Source organism: Siniperca chuatsi, linkage group LG21 (genome assembly GCF_020085105.1).
Source record: "Siniperca chuatsi isolate FFG_IHB_CAS linkage group LG21, ASM2008510v1, whole genome shotgun sequence".
In the NCBI taxonomy this organism is placed as follows: domain Eukaryota; kingdom Metazoa; phylum Chordata; class Actinopteri; order Centrarchiformes; family Sinipercidae; genus Siniperca; species Siniperca chuatsi.
Window position 1 is genome coordinate 25317050 of NC_058062.1, and position 20167 is coordinate 25337216.

The window sequence follows — 20167 nt, forward strand, 5'->3', positions numbered from 1 at the left end:
GACAGAACATGTGGAGCGGGAGCTTTAAAGTTACTCTCTGCCGGGTGTGGTTGTCTTTAAGGGCCAAACTAGAGGTGTATATGTGTGGTCTGTTTAGGATAATGGTGCAAAGTTAAAGGAGTTATTTAGGATGCAAAGACTCTGTCTGTGTGGAGTGTAACATAACTTTAGCAGTGACTGAGAACTACGGTTACAAAAATAACCTCATGTTAACCATGGAGAAGATCACAACAATAAAACCAGCGTCTTTTGCTGTGCAGTGTCCGCTTGTAGAGATCTGAGGAAGACTGTCACGCCCGCCTGTGGTTGTCCTTACAGTTAACAGCTCGGCGTTAACTTGCTTCATGCTCCTGTTACCATGTGAAGTTAGCTGGCAGGCTTTGTGCAATAGCCGTTGGCGCTAAACTTTATTGCAGAGATCTAACAGGCCTTTGTAGCGCTGCGGTAGATCAGGAGACTTCGATTCTGCTGCGTGTTGGAGGCAAAGCCAGGAGGAGAGAGTTCAGTTGGGTGTCTGCTGGTGCGCATGCCACACTGAGAGGGAGACAGCCACGGCTGTCTGCTGCAGTGAAGGATTCCAAGAGAAAGAGAGGCAGAACACATCATCACTGATCTTTTTATTGACCTGGTGACATCCGGGTCACAGGTCAGACTGGCCAATGCTGCGTTCATTGGCTCTCAGGATTGTAGGACAAAAGAGAATTCAGTCTCCTAACAAAAGTAAATTTAACAATCACCCAAATGTATGAATTCATCTGTGGAGTCCTAACAAGGCGCAGCAGTCTTTAAATGATAAAGTAGGCTTGGCTTGTTTCTATCTCTGTCTTTATCTCTGTCTGTCTCTCTTCTGTACAGGGAGTGAATCTGTCTGGAGGTCAGAAGCAGAGAGTGAGCGTGGCCAGGGCTGTCTACTGTGACCGTGCTGTCTACCTGCTCGATGATCCGCTGTCTGCCGTCGACGCTCACGTAGGAAAACACATCTTTGATCAAGTCATTGGCCCACGGGGACTGCTGAAGGACAAGGTCTGATGTAATCTCAATTTCAATATTTGCTGCAGGGTGTCAGGAACGAGGGAAAGGTAAAGAACAGTTCTTCACATCTAGCTGTCAGCTGCAGTTTTCCATACTGATTTATTCCTTTTTTTATAAGATTTTCACAAGTTTTTTATTATTCAAAATAAATACCAGTAAATGACTTCTGTTAACATCTTTTTCTTCTTTTCCTTTCGGCTGTTCCCTTTCAGGGGTCGCCACAGCGAATCATGTGCCTCCATCTAACCCTGTCCTCTGCGTCCTCTTCACTCGCACCAGTTAACTTCATGTCCTCTCTCACTACATCCATAAATCTCCTCTCTGGTCTTCCTCTAGACCTCCTGCCTGGCAGCTCCAGCCTCAGCATCCTTCTACCAATATATTCACAGTCTCTCCTCTGAACATGTCCAAACCACCTCAGTCTGGCCTCTCTGACTTTATCTCCGAAACATCTAACGTGAGCTGTCCCTCTGATGTCCTCGTTCCTGATCCTGTCCGTCCTCGTCCCTCCCAAAGAGATCCTCGACATCTTAAGCTCTGCTACCTCCAGCTCTGCCTCTTGTCTTTTCTTCAGTGCCACTGTCTCTAAGCTGTACAACATCGCTGGTCTCACCACCGTCTTGAATACCTTTCATTCTTGCTGATACTCTTTTATCACACAGCACACCTGACACTTTTCTCCACCCGTTCCAACCTGCTTGCACTCGCCTCTTCACCTCTTTTCCACAGTCTCCATTGCTCTGAACCGTTGACCCTAAGTACTTAAAGTCCTGCACCTTCTTCACTGTTAACATAATACTCTGTAATTTATTACTGGAAATCCAGTAATTTAATTACCATAAACACCTGATTTCTGGTAATTTTTATAGAAACAAAAACCTACAGGTGTACAGTGTATGGTGTCCAGTGTACAGTTCCTCTTTGATTGTTCAAGCACATGTTACAGGTCTAAATTCTTGTCTTATGTGAAACCACTGCAGTCTATTTGTTAGTGTTAGGATGAAGAGCTTCTGAAGAAATTGTTATAACTGCCATTGGTCACTCATCCAAAAGGCTTCTTTAGTTCTGACTAACTGGCAGGCATTTAACCTCTGTAGGGTTGTTTACACCTGGAGACTGTTTGAGGTCATGTGGGATGTTAGTCCACCTGGCTGTCATGTGAGAGTTGTTAGTCACACGAGTCAAGGTGTGAATGGGTGTTTAAAAGCCTGGAAAGGGAAATGGAATATGTGTACATTGCTGTTCTCAGAAGAGTGTCTCCTGTCCTTCAGATGTAGGTAGACTGCTGAGTGTTGAGCAGAGGAGTTGGCCCTCCTCTGTTGGGCCATGGGCTTGTTTAGCAGTTGTTTTGTCTCCTTGATGTATAGGTCCACACACTCCTCGCTGCATTGGACTGCATACATTGCTCTGCTTGTGTGTGTGTGTGTTCCTTAGATTGGACAAGCTTATGTCTCTGTGTGTTGCTGGGCTTGAAAACCACAGGGATGTGGTGTTTGTTGAAGATCCTCAGAGTTTCTGTTGTGTTGTTTCTTCTTTTCTTCTCCACCTGTCGAGGTGTTCTTAGTGGATCTTGTTGCTGTTTGAGGATTATATAGTTTTGCTTTATGTTGCTTCTCATCTATTTTAACTTTGACAGTCTGTTAAAAATGTTGCCATACTAGTGGCTCTGTGAGGCTGTACTCACAGTGGTGATTTGAGCTAAATGCTAACGTCAGCATGCTAACATGCTCACAATGACAATGCCAGTATGTTGATGTTTAGCAGGTATAATGTTTACCATCTTAGTTAAGCCTGTTAGCATTCTAATACTTGCAAATTAGCACTAAACACAAAGGACAGCGGTGACTGATGTGATGGAAAATGAATGACTACCGTCATCTGGTTTATGAACAAAACCCTGCAAAACCAAAGTATTGGTTAAACAGAAATTCTGACCGGATGATGCTTCTAGAGGAAAAGTCAGGCGATCACAGTTTTTACAATTCATCCTCTGGGAACATGAATGTCTGAAACAAATTACACGGCAATCCATCCAACAGTTGTTGAGATATTTCAGTCTGGACCGAAGTGGTGGACAGACCACCCAACAGACTGACATTGCCATCCATAAAGAGATGCCGCTAGCTTGGCTGAACACTACCAGATCAATCTCAGTATCAGCAGATATTCAATATTAAAGGACTCATATAAGGATCAAGGGCAAAAAAATATGAGAGGGACAGATTATGTCATTCTGGTGAAGAATGTTTTGTTTTTTGATATCTGTGTATGGTAACACAGTAGTTTTAAAGGTTTTTAAATGATTATGATTGTGCTGACTTGGATTGAATACAGTTATGATTTACTGACTTTAAAATGGTACAGGCATCACCTTTTACACTCAAACATGTTAAATGTGTGTGGATGTATGCAGACTCGTGTTCTGGTGACCCATGGGCTGAGCTACCTGCCCCAGGCCGACCTGATCCTGGTCATGGTGGAGGGAGAGATCACAGAGATGGGCTCCTACCAGCAGCTCATGGCCACAGAGGGAGCCTTCGCTGAGTTTCTGCGAACATACGCTGCTGTCGACCACACCGACAACAATGGTGAGACACACTGCAGTTTACACAGCCACAATGATTGTATATCAATAATATACAGCATTTTAAAGTATTTCATTTATTTTCCTTAATCTCAACAAGGTGAGGTTTATAATTGCAATGCTGAGAGTGAAAAAATCTGCTCCATGAACATAACCTGTGTTTTGGATCTTAGTTGTTTGTTGCAGTGGTTGCAGATAATGTTTAGGGATCAATCTTTTGTCATAAAAACTTAATTTTATGTTTCCTTCCTACATTTAGAATCTGTACCAAACAGTGGAACCAAAGGATTAGAGAACGGCAGTACAACTGCTCTTGTTGGGTGAGTGATACTGGACAACAACAGAGCTCTATGGCACAGAGAAATAAGAAATATCAGGCTTTGGATAGAGACAGAGTGCAGCACGTTATGGGCTGAAACGCTAATAAAATGCCTGTAGCTAGCTAAAAACATTAGATTTCAGCATGCCAAAGGATTATTTTAGCACCCTGTGTCTACCAGAGAGGAAAAGGTATATTGACAAACTTGATATTGTCGGCCTGTCTCAGTGTCCCTTCTCCTTACCTTGCTTTCCCTAGAGAAATGATCCCACTGAATGGCCAAAAGTGAAATACTTATTTTATTTCTTATATATTTACTAACTATTTGATCGTATCACCAGGTAAAATCATGATTTAGCCTAACAAAGATTAAAACCAGGCCTTGCATAGCTGAGTTAGCTTCAACTGCTACAGTTTGTCTGGCCAAAATAGCAACTGTAACTTATTTAATAATAATCAAGGCGCAGATTTATGTAGGCCTACTGAGTGTCAGGATCCCCCAGTTTTCCCACTCTTCCTGCCGATGCATCACGTCTTGCCTGTATCCACTTTTGTCTTCTCAGTCACTCAGCAAGTGACAAGGAGGCACCTTCACGCAATCCAAAGTCAGTGGAGAGCGATGAATTGTTTTCCCCTCCGGGTGTGGGTGGGACTTTATTGCGCTCAGTCTCTATTAGGGGTGTAATGGTACACAAGTTTCACGGTTCGGTATGTACCTCTGTTTTAGGGTCACGGTTCGGTACGTTTTTGGTACAGCAGGAAAACAAAAAAATCTGTTTTTGTAATTTATTTTGAAAAATGTAAACAAACAGTGGCTCACTGGCCATGATTCTTACTGTAACAGTTAATGCACTCAAATACTGGCATATTGTTAATAAGAAAAAATAAATTACAAATAAACAACACAAATGTCAGTAATGCTCCATCGTAAGAAAAATAAATCCTGAACAGCTGCAGCTTGTGCTGGTTTATACAGGGCAGCACAACAGACACATGTGAAGACACATTGTAGCGGTCTCTTTGTGTAGCGGGCACTTTGACCATATGCTTAAATTCGGTATTCTCTACGACCAAGTATGGCCGCATATCTGCTGCGATAAATACTCCTATATCATTAGTTATTGATTTGGCTTGGTCTGAATCTACAGTGACTCGCCTTCCAGTCTGTTTGTCTCGTTCCGCTAATCAACACTTTCGGTTGATGCCGTCGTAAATGACAAGTGTTTCCACAGACGTACCTGACTTCACTTCAACAATGTCGGTATACAGTTTGACACTCATAGTCGCCCATCATAACTAACCGGGAAACCGTAATGATCTCATACAGTTGATCAAAATGTCACAGGAGGATCCTCCAGCTCTGGTATCTCATTTGTATTTACCCTTAGGAGGCAGCGACACTACATGAGCTTGACCTGGCTAACCGGGCTAAGCCGACTAGCATGCTACAGCTGATAGACAGCAACTGTTGCACCGCCAAAATGTTCCGGGTAAAACTCCTGCTCTAGAATTTCTGTAGTCGACATCAATAGACTATTTTGACAGTAATAGTTTGGGTCACAGGGCGTACCGATCCGAGGAAGTCGCATACCGAACCCAAAGTCCTGTACCGAACGGTTCGGGACGAATACACGTACCGCTTACTAGTCTCTATACACAGACAATATACCTGTTAGTAGGAGCATTTGATTATTGATTTGGCTCTGCACATGGGATTTGGTAACAGCAAGACTAATACAAAATGGGCCAAATGCATTTTCGTATTCTTATCCTAATCTTCTCTGATGTTTTATCTCTGACATATACTGACACTGCTAAGTTTGTTATCAATCAACCTTTATTTGTATAACACCTTTCATACAGGTTAGTGCAGTTCAAAGTGCTTTACAGATGACCGACAAGCCGATAATAAGACAGAACAAGTGTAGACCATCATAGAGTGAAATAAAGCACTAGATTAAAGTTTTTAAAAATAGATTAAAAAGACAAAACAAAGATAAAATGATGACAATGTTGCCGAGTGCCATATAGTCCCATTATATTCAAAAAATGCAGACATCTCTACGGCCGATATCAAAGCCTGGATACCAAAACTCAGCAGCTCACACCAAAACAATCTATATGGATAAACAGCGCTACGGGTAACAGGAAAAATATGTTTTTGATTTTGTGGTGAACTGTCCCTTTAAGTACAAATTTGAGGTATTTCTATTTTCTGCAACTTTCTACTTCTACTCCACTACATCTCAGATGGAAATATTGTACTTTTTACTCCACTACATCTGTTTGACAGCTTTAGTTATTTAACAGATTCAGATTAACAATATAAAATATAATCAATAAATAGGTTTTGATAATATTACATCTATAAGACTTTATTGGTCAGTAATATATAAAATATACTGTATATAAATAAATTAAAATGAGCTCCACCTTTACCAGCTGCAACATTAAAGCAATGAACACATTAATGCATCAATAATTAGAATCCAATAATATAATAAATATTATTCTGCAATAGGCCATTCTGGATAAAGAGTGCTTTTACTTTTGGTACTTTAAGTTATCCTGTGGCCCATCTTGCCGAAATGCAATAAAACTTATTTGTTTATCTAAACAAGATGTTGATTTCTTGTTGTATTCTAATCTCTAAAAGCTCCAAAAGGCTTTATTTGCATATGAAAATCACAAATTTTCTAATATTTTCTAAACAGTTAGAAAATGTTAATTGTACAACTGCCAGCAACGTGTCATCAGAGCAGAGCTTTACTGTGACAGACATAAAGAGGGAATGATTTAGGCTTCACAAAGTTAGACGCTTAAAAATGGCTTTCTAAAACAATGATCAACAATCACAGCGATATTAGACGAGAGAATATTACAGCCGAAAGAAGGTGAACAGAGGAAGACAGTGGACAGAGACCTGCTAAAAGACCCTGGGGCAGCTGTCGGAGTGATTTTGCTAGAGACTACTGTAATGCCTCATCTTCTGTGGCCCCTCTGACCTGTGGTGTTCCCCAAGGCTCAATCCTTGGCCCCCTGTTGTTCTGTATATACATGCTCCCACTGGGACATATCATACATAAAATACCATTGTTATGCAGATAACATGCAAATTTATGTCCCATTAAAAACCAGTGAAGAAGGCAGTTCATCATTTATTATCCTGTGTGTCAGAAATAGGGTGCTGGATGAGCTAAATGAAAACAAATCTGAAATCATTCTTTTTCATCCTCTAAAGTCTATCCTACTTTTACAAAAACATCTTGGCTCCCTGTCTTCAAACGTCATACCTGCAGCCAGAAACCTGGGTGAAATATTGGACAGGGACCTTTCATTTGAAAAACAAGTTACAAAAGTCGTTCAATCATGTTTTTATCAACTGAGGAGCATCTCAAAGATCAGGTCTTTTCTCTCTCGGCCTGTACTCGAGAAGGTCATTCATGCTTTTATTTAATCAAAAAATGATCTCACGCAAAACAAATACTATAAGACCAGATTATATCACTCCTGTTTTAACCTCTCTTCACCGTTTACCAGTCAGTTTTAGAATTGATTTTAAGATTTTACTGGTCACCTTTAAAGCACTTCTTGGTTCAGCTCCCAGTTATATTGCTGAATTGCTGCTCCCCTATGAGCCAGAGCTCAGCCTCAGATCCTCAGGCAGGGCTCTGCTGGCTGTTCCTAAGTCCCGGCTCATACTAAAGGTGACCAGGCTTTTGCAGTCAGGACCCTTCAGCTTTGAACTCCCTGCCTGAAGATCTGAAGCTGCAGAATTGGTGACATCTGTTAAATTACTTCTCAAAACTGATCTTTAAAAAAAAAAGCTTTTTATTAATGTGAGCACACGGTTTTATTTTCAACAAGTCTTATCTGTTTTATTGTTATTATTTTTTATTCTATATTATTGTTGGGTATTTTATTCCATTTTATTTTATTATTATTTTAATTGTCTGATTTTATTTGCCTCATTGCCTCCTGACATGTTTTTAATCCTGGTTCAACCATATAAAGCACTTTGTAACTTTGTTTTGAAAAGTGCTGTATAAATAGTTTATTATATAATATATAACTTATACATATTATTATTATTAAATATATATTACAATCATAAATCTAAAAACTTAGTAAATTGGCAAGCCACAATGATGATAATATGGTGAACAAAATATTCATTTTGCATTAAGTTTGTTATATATATTTTCTTTTAAATTAAATCTATTTTGGATGCCATATGTACTCTCCAAACTCTTTCAGATTAAGGCATTATAATTCTTTACTCAAACAAGTCTGTTTTTCCCCTGTGGAGAAAGGCAGACTCTCTGTACATGACTCATATGACCGGTCTGAACCACTTGTAATGTTCATTCGTACCTCAGAGAAAATTGGTGAAAGCCACAAATTGTCTTAAATCAAAATCAGTTCGAACAAATGTGTGTGTACGAGTAGTTTGTACTGAGGCTCGTTATCACCAGACTTATACTCAAATGTTAATTTCACCATGTTATATACTAGTTGTTTGTCTCGTGTGTGTTTCTTTGTATTGTTCCATGTGTAAGCAGCAGTCCGGGTGACAGCAGTGTGTCCAAACTGTCCCAGACGGGCAGGAAGGACAAGACGCTGAGTAAAAAGACGAACAACCCCGAGTTGGGCAAGCTGACAGAGGCTGACAAGGCCAGCACTGGACGGGTGGGTAGAGGCTTGACACGCTCAACCATATCAGAGCAAAGAATTTATCATCACATATCCATGTACAGTATGTGATGGTCCCAACCACAGCCTAACCTAACCCTGATCCCAGCTGGTCTCCTCTCCCTCCCCAGGTCAAGCTGTCTGTGTTCTGGGCCTATCTGAAAGCCATCGGAGTGCTTCTGTCCTGCATCAGTCTGCTGCTGTTCCTCTCCCATCACCTGGTCTCCTTGTTCTCCAACTACTGGCTGAGCCTGTGGACCGACGACCCTGTGGTCAACGGCACTCAGCCTGACAGACTGATGAGACTCGGGTGTACGGTGCTCTCGGCCTGTCCCAGGGTGAGGAGGGTGAGGGGATGGAGAAGCAGATATACAATACAGAAATAAAACAAGAAATATAGCCACAAGTGGCAATTCCAGGGTTCGAGCCAACACAGACCGTTAGAAGTTTAAAGCTTTTGATCACAAATAGAATGAAGAAAGCAAACACTTTCTGATTCATAGTCTGATTTGTTTTATGCCACGCATATTTTTTGCATTTTTAGTGCCCCCTAGTGGTCGATTTGAATGACACTTTCAGGGCGTGTTTCAGGTACTTATGTGGACATGTCCTATAAGTTTTGTCTTACATGTCTGCCTTTTTTTTAATATAATGGCACTCGGCAAAATACATTTGAAAAACTCAACAGCAACGTCTCTTTCCAGAAATCATGCCCCGGTTACTCAAGATAATCCACAGACCTTGTTGTGAGCAGTTTCATGTTGGAACTATTTTCTTTCTACTGAACTGCACCCACCAACCGTATCACCGCACAGAAGGAAGCGTGCATCTACTTAGTTTATAGTTAACCAATACTGCTAGCTCACCTAGCACCACCGAGCTAGCTAACGTTACAGCTCAGCTGAGGAGGACGCCATTAATGTTTACATCCTGCCCTGTCAAGAGGACGAGCCTCTCGTCCATGAGTAGATACAGTTTTCCTTCTGCGCGGTTTGGTAAATATATATTTTTTATTTTGAGTTGAACTGTCCCTTTAAGGGAATGAGAGAATGAAAATAATTGTTCTGACACACCAGAAGAACATGAAAGTTGTTTATATGGTTTCTTTGTCATTCACTCGTACACTGAACACATACCTTCTCATTCTAACAAGATACTGAATCAAGAAACAAAATCTAAAATGCATTTTACATCTGAGTTGTTGCTGACTCATGACTACACTTTAGCCTGACTTCAAATTACTTGATATCCTCCTCAAACTGAAAGATGCCAATGAACCTCTCATTTTGTGTAACTCTTTTCAGGTACAGTAGGATATTTTTCGGACCTCAGTGTGTGGATATCTGTGATTGAAATTCATACTGTATGTACAAATCATCTTACCCTATAAACCCTACTGCTCTCTTGCAGGTGTGGCAGTCTTTGGTTACTCCCTCTCCATGTCCATTGGGGGCATCATGGCGTCCCGCTGCCTCCACCAGTCCATGCTGTATGATGTCCTACGCTCACCTATGTCCTTCTTTGAGCGAACGCCTAGCGGCAACCTGGTCAACCGCTTTGCCAAAGAGATGGACACCATTGACACAGTGATCCCCAGCATTATTAAGATGTTCATGGGCTCTATGTTCAATGTGTTGGGTGCTTGTGTTGTCATCCTGATCGCCACACCGCTGGTAGCCATCATCATTCCTGTTCTCGGTCTGCTCTACTTTTTTGTGCAGGTTAGTTGGAAAGAAAGGCAAAACAACTACTTTTTTCCCTCCTTTCATACATGTTCTATACATTTTGGTCCCTTAAACATGGGGGACCATGTGTAAAAAGATCTACAGTTCCCACACTGTTTATCTGATGTGGATGTAAGCGTCCTCAAAAAAATCTGAAACTGTGAAAAAAAGACTGCGTCACCGTCCTACTGCTTGTAGTTGCACTGTATTTAATTCTGACTGGTTAATCGATGTGATTGAAACCTTTGTCCAGAGGTTTTATGTGGCAACCTCTCGCCAGCTGAAGCGTCTGGAGTCAGTCAGCCGTTCACCCATCTACACCCACTTCAATGAAACACTGCTGGGCACCTCCGTCATCCGAGCCTTTGGTGAACAGGAGCGCTTCATCCGCGAGAGTGACCAGCGTGTCGACCACAACCAGAAGGCTTACTACCCCAGCATAGTAGCAAACAGGTTAGGGACACTGTTACTACTCACTCTTATTACATTTACTACCTGCTGTCAAAACACAAAAATGAACATATTTTTAAGAATTCTTTTGATCTCTTCAAATAATGTTTCCTCTTCAGTTGCATTGAATGTGCTACCTAGTTCCCACAATAGTCTTCCTTCCTTATTATGTCAATGAATCTGTGTTTGTGTAGGTGGCTGGCAGTTCGCCTGGAGTTTGTAGGAAACTTCATCGTGTCATTTGCTGCTTTGTTTGCTGTCATGGCCAGAGAGAGCCTCAGTCCAGGCATCATGGGGCTGTCTATCTCCTATGCCCTCCAGGTAAACACTGTTCCACTTCACATCTTCTTCAGGGGAAGGTGAAATGATGGCTCAGCAACCACTCCATCCTATAGGATGCTCTGTAAATGTTTTATAAAATTGTACTTAATTACGCCATTCAGCATATCATCACTATAATTACTTTATATCAATACCTTTCTTGACCTTTTACCAGAACAGCACCCTCTTTGTGGTCCCCTTCATACCCACACTGTGAGAGGCTGTGCAACTCACTTGTACTAACAGCAAAATGGATGAATGGAGCAACCTCTAAAATGTTTGATGACAGCGTATGGTGCCACTAATAACTAAAGAAAGACTTTACCTTTTCAGTCACTCCAGAGCTCAGAGAAAAACAGCCAATTAACTGCAAGGAGTTTAGCCTAACTGCCCAATCAATAACTTTGTTCATTCTTTAAATAAATTCCTTATATTATTTAAGTGATATGATATTTAACTAAATTCTGTAGGATTTCAGTTAAGAAATTGCTACTGGCAATTAACATGTGTTAATGTGTTAGAAATTAACACATTAAGGAAAACTACTCTGTTGATTTTGCGAAGTAAGAGGAATTTCTAGAAAGACACACAGCATTTGAGTTCAAAAGTAGTTTTTTAAATGCTTCAATCTAAATGCCATTCACCTCCATTGTACTGGGGTGGATCTGTGAAGTTTGAGTTTTTGTTTTAATTCTCACCGTACCATCCTCATCCTCCTCTGCCCCATGTGCAGCTGACTGCCTCTCTGACCTGGCTGGTGAGGATGTCCTCTGATGTGGAGACCAACATAGTGGCTGTGGAGAAAGTGAAAGAGTACAGTGACACAGAGAAAGAGGTACAATGAAACAAAGATTCCAGGGATCTAACTTTGTGTTTTTGGAGGGAGGATTTACTTGACTCATCTCTACTCATGGTGCTGGATTGGGACTTGAGTTTAGGAAGGGTACAGGAAACTTGATTTAGAATCCTGTTTTTTTTCAACATCTATATATAGGTATACACATGACGTACTGTACACATATTCCAGAATGTTTATTCTGACCTCTCTCACTGAAGTCCAGACACCAGGATGGTGGTTTAAATAGATGCAATTACAATAATGGTGGTGACCTCAAAGCCACACAGAGCAACACATCCAATTACAGTAAGTTTCTATGAAAATACACAAACATGGCACGCAGAGTAAAGTTACAGGAAGCTTGATGTAGAATTGCATTTTTTCAATATATGTAGGAATACATATGATGTACTATGTAAAGCAGTTATAGAAATCCCCAAATATCATCTAAAGCTCACCAGCGGGTTTCAGGATAGTATGAGCATTTCAGATGATGCAAATAATGACGACCGCAGAAACAACAAAGCCATATGTAGTGTAGGTTGCTATGGCAACACACAAACATGTCACACAGTGTAAAGGTAACAGAGGAAACTTACAGCCATAAACTGTATATTAGACTGGGATGAGCCCCAACCAAGCGGAACTTAAAACACCACATAGCAGCTTAACCAAGTTTAACCCAACCAGAAACCAAAAGAAAAGTTTGTTTGTGCTAAACGCTGATAGAGTATCATTAACCCAATACTCAATACACCAGAGTATCAATAACCCGACTATCGAGAGAGCGAGAGATGGTGATCAAACATCAGAGGAGACGTCCAGGTGGAGCAGTGTTCTCTACAGGCTTCAAACCCCATGTCTGAACCACGAAATAAAGATCATAACATTTAGATAAAGAACCAACATAGAAGCAATTAACAGAAATTGGTAACATTTCTAAAATCTGATGGCAAGACCACAGACACAGTTCATGCCTTTAGAGTTTCCTCTACCTGTCGGTATTTTTCAACTTTGACCCTATTATTGTTTTTGTGTCTAAGTGACTAATAGTAACACTGCAGCTGGGACCCGCGAAACGGGCTGCAGTGCTCTCACCCAATCCAGATTAAACTAGCTAGAAAATTAGCTACACCTCAGTCAGCTAAAACATTAAAATGCCTCATCAGCAATATTAACCCTATATAAAATATGAAAATGGAACTCCGACGGGGACAATTCTACTGCATAAAAACTACCTGTACTTTTGATACTTTAAGTACATTCTGCTGACTATACTTTATTATATTAATTATATATATATTATACTTTATTGTATTTTTACATTGTCATATTTGTACTTTTACTGAAGTGCGAGATACTTCCTCCACCACTGTTTCCCTTCTCTAGATAAAAGATACAAACAGGGCCATAGAAATAAAACTGTACGAGAGTGCAGGGGTGGGGTGTGGAGTAGTGGGGGATGTTCATGTGTTATTTGAATGTGTATCCTCTGACCACCAGGCAGAGTGGAAACACGAGCCCTCCAGTCTCCCCCCAGGGTGGCCCACTGACGGCTGCATAGACATCAGAGGCTTCGGCCTGCGCTACCGCCACGATCTGGACCCGGCCATTCGCAACATCACCATCAACATTAACGGAGGAGAGAAGGTCTGCCTTTACATCACTACACTGAATTCAGTGGTCTTCTTTTTGATTGTCGGCGAACTGATGAGGGATTGTGTGTAATGTGTGTTGATGTATATGTATGTGTGTATGTATGTATGGCCTCTAAACCTTGCTGCTACATCTACCCATAAGGTGGGGATTGTGGGGCGCACTGGAGCAGGGAAGTCATCCCTAACACTGGGGCTGTTCCGGATCATCGAGGCAGCCGAGGGCCACATCTTCATTGATGGGGTGGACATTGCTCAGCTGGGCCTCCATGAGCTCCGCTCCAGAATCACCATCATACCACAGGTCAGTGCAGAGAGGATGCTGAAGAACGTGGAGTTAAATGACACTTGAGTGGTCTGCCAGGGATGGAAATAAATGCTTGCTCCAGGTAAACTTTGAAAAATGTCGTTATGGCCACTAGACCCTGCACCAGTTATTCAGCCTATGTGAAGTATTTCTAAGCTAAAGAAAAAACAGCTGTATCCCAATTGAAAGGTGACTCCTTCTTTAAAGTCTGTGTTATGAGACCGAGTATGGCCACATTGTATCCATTCTAAATGTGGCCTTATTTGGTAGAATTTGTAGGACACACACAGACGGTGTATATTCACTGTGTTGCATGTGTAGTTTTGGTGACACTAGGGGCACAACTCACAATGATGCTTTTGGTGGGTCTGTAAAGTATGTCATTTGGCGAGGAGGTGCAGCTTCAGTCCCTCTGAGGGCTTTGTAGGCGACACCCTTCTAAGGAAGAGACCCAGAAATGGGGCACAGCTAACTTATGCCTCATCTCAGAAATCCAGATGACAAAAAAGCTGGTCCCATTATGTCACGTGCATACATACGACCATCTCCCCCCTCCTCAGGACCCAGTGCTGTTTTCAGGCTCTCTGAGGATGAACCTGGATCCTTTTGACAGCTACTCTGATGAGGAAGTATGGAGGGCTCTGGAGTATTCCCATCTCAAGAGCTTTGTGTCCAGCCTGCCCAACAAACTCAGCCATGAGTGCAGTGAAGGAGGAGAGAACCTTAGGTATAACTGCTTTATATACAGCCACGCAAATTGCTAAAACTGCAGAGAGAACCTGGCTTTTGTTTGACACAGGCTTATATAAGAGAGTGTTTATGCTGCTTCTCTTTTAATTTGCTGTTAGTTCAAACTTAACACTTCCTCTGTGTTTACCTGTTATTTCCATCAGTCCAACAACAATCATGTCTTACGCACCACTCTGCTGCTCTCACTTTCTCTTTTTAACACTAACACCGTTCTTACTCACTAATTCATTCTAGTTGCTTCTACTATGCCATTTTTTTCACTCAGTGTTACGTTATTATCAGCGACAGTCAACACTTCCTGCACAGATATTTAGTAGTAAAAGCCTTCTTGCAGCTTAAATTACATAATCTTCCTCTTTTCTGGTTGAGTTTCATTGTTTGCTGATGTGCCTCCAGCTTGTTTAAATACATCTCTGTGTTCTCCATCCAGTGTGGGTCAGAGGCAGCTGCTGTGTCTGGCCAGAGCTCTGCTGAGGAAGACCAAGATCCTGGTTCTAGATGAGGCCACAGCAGCTGTGGACATGGAGACAGACAACCTAATCCAGTCCACCATCCGCTCTCAATTTGAGGACTGCACTGTCCTGACAATTGCTCATCGCCTTAACACCATCATGGACTACACCAGGTACCATACACTACACATAAACAGTTACATGCTTTAATATATTAATACCTACCTATTTTTGTGTGTGTGTGTGTGTGCGCCAGTTTTTACAGCCAACAGTGGTCATTGTTGCCAGTGATTCTGTTATCTTAGTATCATGGCATTGTCATCTCAGTATCTCAAGATAAATAGTTATTTATGTTTACTTTTTACTAATACAGTGTCGTCCCTCATTCGTCCAGGAGTGTTCCATCGTAGAAAAGGTTTCAGTCGTAGTCGTCTGGACGCTGTTTTCAGAATCAAGACGTTTCGGCTCCCATCCGGAAGTCATTCTCAATTGTGAAAAAATGGGACGGGAACTAGAAATTTAAGCTACTCTGTGTTGCTTAGGCCCCGCCCTCAGGGAGGAGTCTACCTCAGTGTCTGCTGTTTACCCTGCCTAGTTTCACCTGAAACTGACCTCCTTTTGTTTGATGGCCCAGTAATCAGTAATCAGGCCTATTGTTTTCTGGCTGCACCTCCCTCATCACTGTTAAGTACCTGATTAGCATGTGATTGGCTTGACCACGGTGTTAATACACTGTGGTAGATCGTTGGCAGGTTGAATCTCAGACCACCATTTCTGTTCAAAGAGGGGTTTTCTTTTTTCACAAAAATGGCTTCTTTGACTCCTCTTTCAAACCAGCTCTTCTCTCTACTTCGAATCTTCACCTCGCTGTCTTCAAATGTGTGGTTTGTAGCTTTTAGATGCAAATGCACGGCGCTCTGCAATCCCGAGTTAGCAGTTGAGAATGACTTCCGGATGGGGGCCGAAACGTCTTGATTCTGAAAACAGTGTCCAGATGACTACGACTTTTTACTAATCTAATGATACTGAATGGATTCTAATGTCATCTGGAGATGTGAAACATTAGTTTGTTGTTATCATGAGCTAAGGTATGTTGCATTACTGCCGACAAGAGTGTGTGCACGAGGCAGGTTTAAGGCTTTAGTACTAACAAATGTAGAGGTAGTTATTGTACAAGTATAAGAATCAGCTGTAGTACTGGTACGTCTTTGTGCTATTTGTACAGAAGGAATGTCATGAATATTCTGGCTCCTCTAGGGTCCTGGTGTTGGACAAAGGAGAGATGGCAGAGTTTGATGCTCCCTCCAATCTCATCGCTCAAAGAGGAGCTTTTTACAAGATGGCCAAGGATGCTGGGCTGGTCTGAAAGCAGGAGGTGCCTCACTTTGTCCAGTTGCTCCTCTGAGTCCCTCCCAGCTCCACTGGCTCCCTGCTGTGGAAGTCCTGAGTTAAAGAGTGAGAGGGAGATAAAGTAGGGCAATTGTTAACATTTAAAGCGTTTGACTGTTTACGCAAGAGTCTTCATGAGAACAAAGGATTTGATTTGACCTGCTCCACCCTACACTTCCGTCCTCATTTAACTACACAATTTTATGCTGCCTGTCCCAATCCACCCTGCTTCTTCCTGTTAGCCCAGATCATGTCTATGTACCCCCTGTTTTTTCCTGCATCTTTTACATTCTTTCACTGCCATTTCTGCCATGGAAGAGCGTGTGACAAGTTCTAACAAGGGACGTACTGTATATGGCTTTTATTTTGACCGAGCATTGTACTTGTGCTTGAGCAAGGAAGGAGAGATTTACTTCTCTACAGACAGAATTCCCTGCAGTCTGTCTCATAAACAGTTCACTTCTGGTTGTGGCAACCAGTGCTGAGGTCAGTAAAGGACAAAAAGACTGTTGTAAGTGTGAAATCATATAGTGCCAAATACTGCCCTCAAATATACCAGTTGTTTTGAAATGCAGATTTTAAACATCATTTGTGATTTGAGAAGAAGCTCAGGATGATTAAAATGTGCCCCAATTCCATACTACATACTAATTGTATACAGTATGTTCTATATACTAATCTTTGTAGTATGCTGGGTTGGTTTTTTTTGTTTGTTTTTTGTTTTTTTACAGTTGGTATTTAAGATATCAACTTACTTTACAGTTTTGTACTAACAATTAATTTAAGGAAAAGACTGGCGCTATTTATCACTATTTATACTATTTTCTTATTCTAAGAAAAATATAAAATATCATCAGACTTATCTGTAAAGTGGGTATCCTAAGGCACAGCCAAATGGACTCAAAATCTGCTTTGAATTAGTACGCAGTATGGAACTGGAACACAGCTAGTGTCTTGACCTTGTAGCTAGCAAAGCTAGCTGAGACAGGACAATGCACTTGTTTTGTGTAGTTGAATGTAAGATCATCAGGAGGGATTCTTCTGAGACGGTAGGGTTTGCTGTTGGATGTTTGCGGCAGCGCTTTGAGTAGTCAGAAAGACTAGAAAGGCGCTATATAAGTACAGTCCATTTACCATTTACTATTTCCGACTTTCAGTTTTACTTTCGGGGCATCATCAGGAGGAGGTGGAGGCATTAGGAGCAACAGCAGGTGTGCCAGCTGATTGGTCAGAAACATCAGTTACGCTGGTGATGTCACAGGCCCAGGCTGTGGTGGTCTGTAACATTGAACATCAAGTCATATATCACGACAAAACTACAAACGCACAAACTCTCAGAATCTGTTGGATAGATTCTACTTGACTGTTACTCTACATCCAGCACTGATTATTTATTTATTGTGTGTTTGTGTTCTTTGGGCAACAGTTTTAAATTGATGTGTTCATGCAAGCTGCTGATTTGGTTAGAGGCTCTACTAATTAATAAATGCTTTGGAGCTGAAGTATTTTCATTATACAAAAAAACACACTGTTGTTCCAATAAGTCTTTCAGCAGTTTCAAGTAAGTGGTTTTGAGTCTTAAATCTACATGCACTCTACATGTACTGTATAGTTGTGGCACATTTGGAGCCAAATAAAGGGTCTCTTCTCTGTTGAAAAGCCGATAGTAGCTTCTGCCAATATTCTTTGGCAACATGCTGGCTTAGCTGTAAAAGTTCTGCTTTTGGTGATGTTGTCCAAATTAGTGAGAAAAGCTTTGGTTGTGTCACAGCACATGCTGTAAAGCATCTTGAGATCTTGAATGAAGCATATTTGTGTTACATATTTATGTTTACAAAGTGAACATTTGATGTTTTATATATACACTGCTTGGTTTATGTAATCAGTTTTTCAATTAAACCAATTTTTGTTTAAAAACAATTTTATGTTGTGTTAACTTTTCTATTATATTAAATTGGTACATACAATTGCATTTACAAAAGTTAAAATGTTGACACACCAGGTCAGATGATGGCAAACATATTAATTAAACTAAATACGACTAAGTAGTACTTAGTTTAGCCATTTTAGGTGGTGCACTTCTTACACATCTTAAAATTACAGAGCTGTCTTTAGAGCAATCACAATTCGAAAACAAAAATGGATTTGAAATTCCATTTTAAAAATCCGTTATTAGATTATCAACAAAAGACAGAATTAAGAATTTTAATGATCATTTCATAATTGTTTTTACATTTAGTCAATGCATAAGTTAAATGCACATTTAATTAATCAGTTCATAAAAGCTTTATTAATGTATCAGTTTATGAAATGATTAAAATTCAACATAGTAAAGTGTATAATTGTTCAGATGGCACATTCCAGTCAATAACTAGATAAACCCAACTTTAATGCAAGTGGCTCTTTAATTGTTTCGAATGTTTTTAATCTAACAATGAGAAATCCAGAAGAAACATCTTGAATTTGAACTGTGTTTGTAATATTTATCTGTATATTGCTGATGTTAAAATTGTTTATGTTCTCTAATTTGAATTAAGTTGAAGTCTAATTTTGCGGAGAAATCAAAAGAAGACTCAGCGCAGTGATAACTGTGACGGCGCACAAAACTATGTTTCCCATCATTCTTGGCCGTCCGGTTTGAGACTGCGGTCAAGGAAGATGGCGGCGATTGGAGGAGTGGGGCTGCGGTTGCGCGTTTAAAACGGCAAAAAGCAGTCGATGGTCTATTTTAACGGTTGATTTAATGTCTTAAAAAAAGAGATGCCAGTAAATGCAAGACAGAGGCTTTGATGTGAGACTGCAGATTACCAGACTAAAGGTAACTCATTAGCACACACGTTTATCTTGCTGCCTTTAGCTAGCTAGCTAGCTATTGTAAGCTAAATTAGCTAGCTAGCTGAATACCTGCTGCCGACACGTCCTTACAGAGGGTGTACATTGTTTAATAAATCAAGTATTATTTATGAGCAGTGATAAAACCGGATTACAAGTAATGTAACATATACAACGTCAGCTACAAAGATGTTAAGCTAGACAGCCAGCGGCGTTACGTTCCAGCGTCAACATTAAGGCTAACATTGGCTAAAAGTGAGCACAGATGCAGCAAAGCCTCTAACACGAAAACAAAACGTTTACTTTTTTCCCATCAACAAGGGTCAGAAGGCACACAGGCGTTGAGTCAGTAAACAGTACACAGAAAAATGAGAAATTGCTCAACAATTTATAGCTCAACATAAGAAAATACAAGTCATCGGCAAAACAACAACATAGAAAAACAGTGGGCTGTATATACTTACATACATGTGTTAATACACTAAAGAGCAGTTTTTCATTATGGTGTTTTCCCAGACTGGACTGACTCTTCTCAGACATACAATCAATCTCCACCTTTTCTCTTTATCCAGAAACTGACGCTAACTCACACATTGTCTGGTTTTGGTAGTAGTTGATTTTGTATTGTTTTTTTTCCCTTAAGTCCTCTTTCTTGTAAGTGAATCCTCATTTGGCAAGCTAATACTGAACCAAGGGTAATTCTGGACTATAACCGAGCAATACTGGATTTTTCATATCGGTACTGGAGAGTTTCACAATTCAGATAGAAATAAATCGGCTTAAAACTTAAATTTGTTTTATTTAAGGATTGTGACCAACATA

General features: G+C 40.7%; 1 protein-coding gene across 1 annotated transcript in view; it reads left to right on the forward strand.

The window, feature by feature from the left end:
- Positions 1–18433, forward strand: part of LOC122869184 (multidrug resistance-associated protein 1-like) — a 64647-nt gene extending 46214 nt beyond the window's left edge. Inside the window, 15 exon segments of the mRNA XM_044181917.1 lie at positions 856–1023; positions 3446–3620; positions 3876–3936; positions 8495–8624; positions 8759–8933; positions 8936–8965; positions 10038–10348; positions 10605–10804; positions 10996–11122; positions 11856–11957; positions 13464–13610; positions 13761–13919; positions 14483–14649; positions 15103–15297; positions 16382–18433. Of these exon segments, the coding sequence (XP_044037852.1) occupies positions 856–1023; positions 3446–3620; positions 3876–3936; positions 8495–8624; positions 8759–8933; positions 8936–8965; positions 10038–10348; positions 10605–10804; positions 10996–11122; positions 11856–11957; positions 13464–13610; positions 13761–13919; positions 14483–14649; positions 15103–15297; positions 16382–16490 (2256 nt within the window). The 3' untranslated portion in view covers positions 16491–18433.
- The last annotated feature ends 1734 nt before the right edge of the window (positions 18434–20167 follow it).